We start from the raw sequence: 10000 nt of genomic DNA, 5'->3' as shown, positions 1-10000 counted from the left end.
CCAAACCAAATCTCCCTCTTGCTCTTTCCACACAAACCCAGCACACAACAGGGAGACTAAATACCTTAAACCACAACCAGGTGCCGGAAGTGAATAATTGTGGTGTAAACAAATGTAATATAATAGAAACAATCAACAACAAAATAAGCGTTTTCTCTCCTACAGTGGGGATCAAACTCTCATTTATTTTCTGTCATACCTGAAATGAAAATGTCCTATAAGCAAACAGAGGTGTAGACATTTTCATTTCAATCTTGAGCTGCACCTATCATCACTTTACTGCGCAGTTACACCCCTCCAGCTCCACCCATAATGCACCTCTCCTCCAGGTTGCCTAGCGACGTGGCTCTGGTGATGTGTCCCCGCAGACTGCTCAGCTCACGCCCCACCTCCCTCCTCCACTGCTCCATCCTCCTCTCGGCTCCTGGACTGTGATCACTCCTCGATTCGGCCCGAGTCCTCCGCTCCTCACGCAGCTGCTGAACCTCCTCTGGAGAAGAACAGAGGGTTACTTTTAGGAAGAGATTTATTTTTCCCCCTTAGCAGCCTTGAGAACAAATCGGAATGATTTATTCATGTCTTTAATTATGGATGAACCCTTCTTTGATGAGTGTACTTTGCTTTTACAGACATTAGTAGTGGAGAGTGAATGAAGACGGGAGGATTAGTAGGATATTAACTGAATGACACAGTGAAAACTAATTTGTAAACATCATTATCATAATTGTACATTTATTCACTTTGCAAACTATTTTCTACACCAACATAGATGGGAGGTACAAAACAAGCCACAGTAGATCTAGGATAGACAAAGATCAAACCTCTTTAATGAAAATAAATGAGACCTTGTCAGAAAAATGTGGTTATTTTTCTCACTTGTTCAATGAAATGTAAATCATGTTGCTTAATGACTCAGTGAGGCTTTTGCTATTAGTTCCACTCACGCTCTTATTATCTGAGATATACTAAATACAACTGATATTATGCAGAAGTCAGAGCAAAAATTGATAAAAGTGTATTTAATGTAAGCTCAACAACAACACAGTTGACCCAAAGTGTTTATAAGACCCCAAGGAAAAGAGTGAAACGGATAAACAAAACAAAAAGTTACATGCAGTTAAAGGCAAGGCAAGGATATTTTATGTATATAGCACTTTTCAGCACGTGGCGATTCAAAGTGCTTTACAAAATAAAAACAAAAGACATTTAAGAACAAATACAGCATAAATACATTATTAAATGGCATTTAAAAACAGGCATAAAAAGCAAAGATAAAGAAATTAAATAAATAAATAAACACAGCAGGAACAGAATACATGACTAAAAGGCATACTGTAAATTAAAAGCAGCGGCAAATAGATGCGTTTTTAGTCTGGATTTGAAATTAGGAAGTGTTTCAGCGGACGTGCACGATTTGGGCAGTTTGTTCCAGATTGTTGGGGCATAACAACTAAAAGCTGCTTTTCCATGTTTAGTTGTTATTCTCGGAACAGAGAGCAGACCCATTTTAAGGGAAGTAAATTAAAGTGTGTTTAAGTTATTTAAGGACTGAGATAATTAAAACAGAAGGAGGATTAAGTTAAATTGAAAGGATTGATAATCATTTTATGTTAGCATATTATAATAATTACTTTCAACAATAGACAGGACTCAGGTGTTGATGTGTTTGCGGGGGGATAATGTGACCCGGTATAGAATGATGTAAGAGGTCATGGTCAGTAGGTTACCTTGTAGTGTCTGGACGTCACATTGTTGAGACTGTCTCTCCTTTTCCACGTCACGGAGTCTCTGGGTGAGAGACTCAATTGTCTTGAAACAAATTAAGAAAAACATGTTTTAATTCTGTCACTGATATCTCTAAACGCTCAGGGACCAGTTTATTAGGGACATTTGAATAATCTAGCAGAAACCAAGTGTGCTGCCTTAAAATGTACTTTAATGGTTGGTAACAATTGACATGTAATGGTATACTTTCAGTTTTCTGACAAAATCACAGTTTTTTAAACTTTAGTACGTACGGTTTGATTGCAGAGATCAAATAAGAGGGAGAGGACTGAGTTGGACTTTTTTACAAAAACCAATGATTTCTTGACATCTGAATATGCTAAATCAAATCAAAAATAGTGACATTCATAAAGTCATCCACAGTAAACTTGAGAGGATTTAATCCTGCTCCATGTTGCTTGGCTAGTGGTTCCTCTGTGCCAAATTTCTAACAACAGTAATGTAGTCTAGTACAACACCACTGTAAAATACAACCTCAACATTAAAAAGTCATTATATTCTGAAATTCCCAACATAATCAACAAAAACCGAGTAGTATAAAGTTGGTCGTGCTAGATTTTATGGTACAGCCGTTGTATCAGATTGTCCAGGTGTACATAATGAAGTACCCACTGAGTATACATGCCATAATATTTGCTACTTTGTGGTAACTGTTGGATTTTGCACACTTGGATTGATTAAACAAACATTCACACACCTGGCTCTGTATCTGTAGCTGTGACTGGATGGCAGCGAGGTCTGCCCACTGAACTGTGTGACCATGAGAGGGAGAAGGATGGCGGAGCAGGGGGGATCGAGGAGGAAGAGCAGGAGGGCCAAAATCTGAACCATGAAGCCTCTCCCTGGTTGGAAACAAATCTGTAGAGGAAGAGGCATGTCAGGTTGAGACTGTGAGAGTTCAAACCAGTGTCCTTATCGCTTCAGCAAGTAACACTCACAACAATGTCCCTTTTAGTCATATAAAGAAACTGACAATAGCTAACCCACCTTCTCTTCCTTTAGCAAATTTCCCTGGTGACGTCAGTCTCTCCTGTGAACACATAAAAACATTAGGGAATTACCAAACGTTCTCACTCACATCTTTAATCTAGACAACTAAATAAAACTTTAAAAACAACATAGTTCTTGCTCGGGTTCCTTGACTTGGTTTGCAGTAGACAAGGCATCCATCTTGATACACATATTATAAACAACACCGACAATACACAGGCATAACAAAAATAGTCAACGATCCAATAATGTGTCAACTAAAATCTTCTATAGCTGCTGTGCAACATTGCTATAGACCAGTGGTTCTCAACTGGTGGGTCGCGACCCACTGGACCCGTTTCGAGTCGTTCGCGGATGTGTGAGTGAAGAAAAAAAAAATTGGAATTTTTTTTTTGGGGGAAAAGTCAAACTTTTATTTTGAAGGCCCGATTTTCTAACGCTGTGCATGCAGTCGGCGTTAGACTGGAAGTACCGGAGACCATAAACGGTTTTGAAAACTTCTGTCACGTAGTGATCATCTTCTCAATAAAATATCTTTGCTGATGTTTTTTCGAGTCTTCTGGCCAATCAGAATCAAGATTGTTGCCTTTAGTCCCCACGGAGAATAACTTTGCGGTATAACTCTTCTTTATACATCTATGGGTACAACTCCAGATAAAAATGAACAAATAATGAAATATGACCCCCGGTTTGATGATTGAAGGGTCACAGAACAATGGGAGCTATCTACCCTACCCACAATTTAAAGTAATTCACACAGACTATCTCCTCTTTACTCTTCTCGCAGCAAGATGTCAGAACAAAGTGAAAAACAAACAATGGCATAAAATATTATTAATATGTCAGGTAGTAATAGATTTATTTATTTTCTTCTCAGAGTGTACCAGAATGCATAGTTTATGTTAGTATTTCTAAAAATTTCCTGGGGGAGAATCCCCCCAGACCCCCCTGCTGGGGTTGGGTTTTCAGCATGTGTGCCTTTTTATATAGTTCATCTTTGATTCCATCATCTCATTAAATCTTTTTAAAAGCATACTTTAGTTCTGTGAAGGGATATAAGGGATATATGCACTGGTCTTAACTTGTATTAATATTGTATGCTGAAAAGCGTATATATTACAGCACGTTTCTTTGTTGAATAGATTTGATTGCTTCAAAATGTTGGGTCGCGATGTATTGACCAAGTAAAAAGTGGGTCCCGAGGCCTGACCAGTTGAGAACCACTGCTATAGACTTTTTCATCTATGGAGATTGCTGCTGTTGTTTTATACTGCTTTGTTTGACACATTTTGAATATAAACCTCTGTTTAAAAAGATGAAGTTGTAAATTCACAGAGGTAAGGTTGAGTGTCCTTATTTGTACTTGAGCCAGTCATCCCTGTAACTACAAGGACCTTGGGTTAAGCCAAGACTCACCAATCAATGTAATAACAAGACAATTGAACTTGTTTCAGAGAATTTCTGTCCTAAAAACCATATGTTCTTTGCTTGTGAAGATTTATAAAAAAATGTAGTTATACGATGTTGTCCATGAACCCTTTTACTCTAACAGAAAGAAAGGCTTTTTTCACATCCTTTGCTCTTTGTCAAAGTGGCAATTGTGGTCTTCTAGTGGAGCGTCACTGCCATCTACAGATCAAACCAATAATGACAATTACCAGCAGATCACAGGCTCTCTTAAGTTGAATAGGTTACTCCTTTTACTGATGCACACAAAAAAAAGTGTATTTTATTTCCAGCTAGTTCATTAAGGTAAGGCAATCTGAATCTACTTACCCTCATCTTTGCAACGCTGCCATCAGCCACTGACAGGATAGAACTCAGCTGAGTTTCCCAGTTCATGTCTGTATTAACCTAGAAAGAAATGCATCAAGTTGTCAATACACGCTTCATTCATCAGCATTAGTCAGTTAATTTTGTTATCCTTAGCGCAATTCTTTTGTGGCCTGACAGTGACATTGCAACATCAAAAACCACTGTGGGATAGTGAGACAGTAACTTTAGACTTAGACTGGCTTTGTGGCTAGGCTGTGAGGTAACAGCCTATAGAGATCTCTGACACTCTGATGGGGATTAGGTTACAGCAGGGGTTGACATTTGTTTTGCATGTTTGTAGTGATGCTTATTAGCTGGCAAAAATGTGCAGGCTGTCTGACAATGCAAGGAGCCTACATTGGTCTCCAGAATGAGTCTGAAGTGTTTTATGATGTGGACCTGGTCAAATATTCTCTATATGAGAAAAAACAACCCATTTTTGCATTTCCAAAACGGATGAATCTTTCCTAAATCTGAAACTGTGTTTTAAGGAATATCTGGCTTCCCCAGGATGATCTAATCCAGATTTGAACAGTAAAGGTTTTTGATTGAGACATGATACAATTTGGTCTAGATATGAAAATACAATGGATTACCTCATTTTTGTCTATTTAAAAAAGGGTTTTCTTCAGACAGAGTTGAGACTTCACGTAAAATGTCTAACAAGGGCTTAAAAAAACAGAGGATCGGTTGCCCAGCAATGTATTTTAAGTTTTTCTTAACTTTTCACTTCATTATTCCTAATCGTAACCTGCTAAATTTAGCCTCGTATCTTCAGGACATTGGGGAATATTTTGCCATCTTTAAGGATCAGTTACAGAAACAAACAGAAGATACATGTAAAAACCAAGGACACTAAGCAGGGTTCCCAAAACACACCAGTCATGATAACGCGAAGGGGGCGTAGCGACTATAAAAAGCCTCTGATTTAACCGAAGCTAATTTCAGTTAGCAGGTGACTGACAGCGTTTATAACCTTGTTGTCTTGGTTGGAAAAATAATGACTAATCGTTTCTTATACACTTAGTGAGTCTTCTTCTGATTATAACATGCAAACTGGTCGCTAAGAAGAGAATAGTTAATGTCAAAGGAAAACAATACAAATGTTTAGGTTAGCTGGCTAGTCAGGCTAACGTTACTCACAGAAAATCTTGCGACTCCACTTTTAAATCCAGGAGCCCATAACGGCGACGTGATTGCGCATGACGTAGCCGCGTGTTGACTTCTGGGAATTGTAGTATATGGTGACCAGCACCATATAGATAGAAGAGATATTCTCTCTATATGGCGCTGATGGTCACTATTGTCTTTACCGGCAAAATAGGTAAAGAGCATCAATAGACTTTCTCAGAAACAATATACATTGTATATAATAATGTTGTCATTCCTTGTTAGAAGAGATTTTTAAAGAAAAGGCAAGACAACTCTGACAACGGTTAATTAAAAAACACCATATCCCACAATCCAAAGCTTTGTATTGACATGCAGCAATGGCGGCTTCCACTGCCAATGTGGAAAGCATAACAGCACTGTTGGATAACTATTTATCAAAAGTTGGATTTGAAGTTTACCCTCTGAAGGTATGTTTGCACTTGTGTATTTCTTGATAGCCGGAAGGACTTCAAAGTGGGAAAAATACAATGTAATGCATCTACCGTACTATACTGCCTGTGTTGTTCTCTGACTGTCCCAACATGTCCACAGGTCGGATGGTATAACTCTCTGCTTCCTCCCACCCTGCGCCTCGCTCAACCAGATGACTGCCTGGCTGTGGTGGTGCTCAGCACTCCTGCTTTGTTTGAACAAGCCTTCCTGCCCTTCATGGAGGAGAGGGGCTGCCAGGGACTGTCTGACCCCATAGACCAGTGTGTCAAACGCTGCGTGTCCTCTGCTGTGTCCCAGGTAAGTGGTGCAGCACAATTTTGACTAAAGGTATTTACTTATAAAGTTGCAGACTGCAGCTTATTATACCTGCCCTTTGTGCATATCATGATCTAATAGGATACAGAAACAGAAACCAAGGCAAAGTTCTAAACGTCTGATACATAAAAATAAACATATCTTAATTGTATTTGTTTATAACCAACTAAAATATATATTTTTTTTAAATGTTAATATTTGCCATTGCAGCAGACAAAACGAGTTTTTATGATCAGTTCAATTGGAATTTAGATATTTCCATGATCAGGTTGTGACCCCTCAATATGCCCATCTCCCCTCCCCGTCCTGCAGTGTTTCCCAGGACAGGAAGTGGATGTGAGGTACGACTACGAGCTGCTTCCCAGCAGGAAGCCGAAGTTCTTGGCACAGACTGCGGCTCACGTGTCCGGAGCAGCTTTTTACTACCAACAGTCTGATGTCAAAGACCAACCCTGGGCTGAAAAGGTAACGCTATTCAATAATGAGGAATCTAAATGTTTAAGTCTTATTACACTCTTGTAGTGCAATGTTTCCATTCTTAGCTTTCCCCCTCTCTTACTCGCAGAAGATGTTCGGAGTGTGTGTGCATCCGAGGTTCGGGGGCTGGTTTGCCATCCGCGCCCTGTTGGTGTTTGGAGGTGTGACGGTGGGCTCTGAGATGGTGCAGCCTCCTCCTCCTGACTGTGTGCCGTCCAGAGAGGGCAGGATTCAGCTGCTTGAAGCCTTCAACTATCGCTGGCAGGTACAGGACCTCAGCACGGTCATCCATAAAACCTGAGACACACAACTTGAATGGACCACAGGGGAAACCAAACGCTTTAATGTCAGAGATCTCCAGACCGACTGCCTTTAGATTAGAGACCCCCAACTGTGGTCGTCCATGATCCGATATATGTCCGTTGTCTGTACTGTAGGTGCTGAGATGAGAATATAGATTTCAACATGATTTGTTCTATATTCTTTTATATAAGGACCTCACATTTTGCTGGATAAAAAAACCAAGTGTTCTGTTTGAGGATAATGTGTGAAATATTTTACATGCAAGTAATTCATTATTTTATTCTGTTGATGAGTAATTTGTCTCTCCACTAATTTGATTTTGGTGGAGAGATATTGTTTGTGATTCTAAGCACATTTTAGACAACAACTCTAGGGTATGTTCTAATGGGTGTTCATCCTGTTATTAACTTTATGATGAATCAAAGTTAATCAGAAATCTTTTCCATCCCCAGGACTGGAGCTACAGAGACATCGTCCGCCCGGTCCAGATCTACTCTCAGAAACAAAAAGACTACTTTGCAACTCCTCCTGCTGAGCGGTGTGCTCTGCTAAAGACTTGGGGTTTCTTTTCGAGGGAAAGCGATCAACCTGATCCAACATCAGACACAGAGAGTCAGGTGACCGGACATGGCTGAAACAGCTGAAGAGTGGAAGTATTGCAGATCCTCTCTGAGAACAAACCTCCACTGCTGAGCTTGTAAGGCTTTGCTGAAAACTTTTTAAGGTACGAGGGATACTTTTCAGGCACCTGCGCATGAACATCAACTGCTTTATGGCCTTCTTATGATGTGTTTCATCATAGTCTTCTCTACATTTGTCCACACCATTGAGAAAAAGTAGTTCCTAGCATCTGAAACAGGAACATACTTGGATCTATGAATATGTTTTAAAAATTGGCGCAAAATTTGGTGCTTGTGCAAACTGTGTGAGTTTGTTTAAACCAATTATTTTGAGATATTATTTTTTAAAAGGAACATTGTACGTTCTGGTAAATGAACCCAAAGAGAACAAACACTCCTTCTGGAATATTTACATTTGCTTATATTTTGAGGCCATAAAATAAACAAAAGATTAATGTATGACTCCATGGATCTTATTTTAACAAATATTATGTAAGGTTAGAGTCCCTATCTAGATTGACTAAAATCAGGAAAACAATCACACTGAAGAAGAAAAAAGGATTGCTTCCCCATTATACAAAAAAAAAAGCAAACATATCTTTTTTTATAAATACTGGTTGAATTTGTCCAAGTTTTGAGTTTTTCCTCTTGAGGTCTTTAACTTCAACCCATTATAATGTGGCCATTAACATTATTTTATTTTAACATAATGAACATTTATTCAGCAAATTACTGTCAGATTAAATAGGGGTTATGATAAAACAGAATTCTGCTTTGATGCTTTAGAAATGTGTGAATTATACCTCCAGAACTATAACTTTATTTTATGATGTGACTCCAAAGTATTTGTGCCATCCATCTCATGTCTTTTCAGCTTCGTCCTTGTCTCCAGTTTACCTGACACTAAGCTTGATGCATAATAGATGTGAGCTGGCTCCGAACCCTCCCCTCTGGTGACAGACTGACTACTTTCAAATGTGACTAACCCCTCTGTTTGTGGGTCAACGGCCCACACAAAAATGTGACGGAGGATCCGTTATCAGAGTATTTCTTTCTTTTTTATATAATACATTTTAACAAAGCTACATTTACATAGACCAATGAAAAGCTGCCTCCAACACCCAATGAACATCTGCACTGAGAAACTCCACCAACCAGTGAGGGGTGGCGTTTTTCATATTTTTATAATTGTTCTTCTTCTTCTGCAATCATCAGGGTTGCGGTCGGATAATCCAAAAATCAGCTCCTAACGTCTAACCCTATCGTCTATCCCTTGACCTCTGAGTGAAACGTCACGGGGTTAAGGGATAGTGGATAGGAGAATTCTAAAGGACTTAGGAGAAGTGACTGCGGTACTTTAAAGGCCCAGATACACCGGCCCGAAATCGGCAGTAAATGGGAGTCGGGCCGAACATGAGCGTGGGCACGCCCTATTCGGAGTGGTGTGCGCCGCACCGTCGGGTCTTTTCTGCCGACCTGACGCCTTTTCTTGCCGATTCAAGTCGGGAACACAACCGGAAGTCGGACAAAGGGATAACACTGATTGGCTGTTCAGCTAGCGAATCAGTGCATGAGAAGCGTTAACGGAAGTGAGGGAGGTAAACAAATGATTTTAAATGGAAGATGGAACACACACGGACGGCTATTTCACCTCATCGGTTTATAGAGCTCCTGTTCGTTCATGTTTTCAATGGACGAGAGTGAAAACGGAAAGAAAAACGCTATTTGTTGTTTGTTTATATCACGGAGTCTGTTCTTCTTCTCTGTCTTCCGGTTGTTCCGGTTGTTGCCTCTTTTGAATGATGAATACACAATACCGCCGCCTGCTGGTAAGGAGAGTTATTGCCACTCACGCATGCGCAGTTCATACGTGCTCGGCTCGGATTTGCGGTGTGTTCCAGTGCGCGAAGTTGGCAAATACGCAGGAGAGTCCGGCGACGCAACAGTCGGTGTCGGCGACTTCTCAGGTGACTGGCCGGTGTATCTGGGCCTTAACGTTCAGAAAGTAGCGACCTGTGTGCTCAGTATGTTTGGATCAACATACACATGTGAATCAAGCTTTTCACACATGAACCAATCAAAAGTAGCAC

General features: G+C 40.0%; 2 protein-coding genes across 3 annotated transcripts in view; one reads left to right on the top strand and one right to left on the bottom strand.

The window, feature by feature from the left end:
• LOC104967759 (uncharacterized) overlaps nt 1–6308 on the bottom strand; it is a 12786-nt gene extending 6478 nt beyond the window's left edge. Inside the window, exons 1-6 of the mRNA XM_010797282.1 lie at nt 6246–6308; nt 4552–4629; nt 2773–2815; nt 2483–2643; nt 1728–1809; nt 319–490 (exon numbers count right to left, since the gene is read on the bottom strand). Of these exons, the coding sequence (XP_010795584.1) occupies nt 319–490; nt 1728–1809; nt 2483–2643; nt 2773–2815; nt 4552–4617 (524 nt within the window). The 5' untranslated portion in view covers nt 4618–4629; nt 6246–6308. The remainder of the gene's footprint in view (nt 1–318; nt 491–1727; nt 1810–2482; nt 2644–2772; nt 2816–4551; nt 4630–6245) is intronic.
• On the top strand, nt 5999–8372 carry mmachc (metabolism of cobalamin associated C). Of its 2 annotated transcripts, none has more exons than XM_010797284.1 (5): nt 5999–6170; nt 6295–6492; nt 6823–6975; nt 7079–7252; nt 7743–8372. In XM_010797284.1, the coding sequence occupies exons 1-5, from the start codon at nt 6081–6083 to the stop codon at nt 7923–7925; spliced, it is 798 nt and encodes a 265-aa protein (XP_010795586.1). In that variant the 5' UTR covers nt 5999–6080; the 3' UTR covers nt 7926–8372. The 2 variants fall into 2 exon arrangements, with proteins under 2 accessions (XP_010795586.1, XP_010795585.1); XM_010797283.1 differs by having other exon boundaries at nt 6008–6170; nt 7076–7252.
• The last annotated feature ends 1628 nt before the right edge of the window (nt 8373–10000 follow it).

The sequence above is a fragment of the Notothenia coriiceps genome, unplaced genomic scaffold, assembly GCF_000735185.1.
Source record: "Notothenia coriiceps isolate Sejong01 unplaced genomic scaffold, NC01 NC01_scaffold00037683, whole genome shotgun sequence".
In the NCBI taxonomy this organism is placed as follows: Eukaryota; Metazoa; Chordata; class Actinopteri; order Perciformes; family Nototheniidae; genus Notothenia; species Notothenia coriiceps.
The sequence above is the reverse complement of the archived record's forward strand: the minus strand, read 5'-3'. Positions and strand labels throughout refer to the sequence as shown.

What these genes read in the sequence shown, in the direction of transcription:
- mmachc (XM_010797283.1), top strand. Translation starts at nt 6,081, where the DNA reads ATGGCGGCTTCCACTGCCAATGTGGAAAGCATAACAGCACTGTTGGAT. An exon ending in TTGAAGTTTACCCTCTGAAG is followed by an intron (nt 6,171 to 6,294) that starts GTATGTTTGCAC and finishes ACATGTCCACAG; the next exon opens with GTCGGATGGTATAACTCTCT. An exon ending in CCTTCAACTATCGCTGGCAG is followed by an intron (nt 7,253 to 7,742) that starts GTACAGGACCTC and finishes TTCCATCCCCAG; the next exon opens with GACTGGAGCTACAGAGACAT.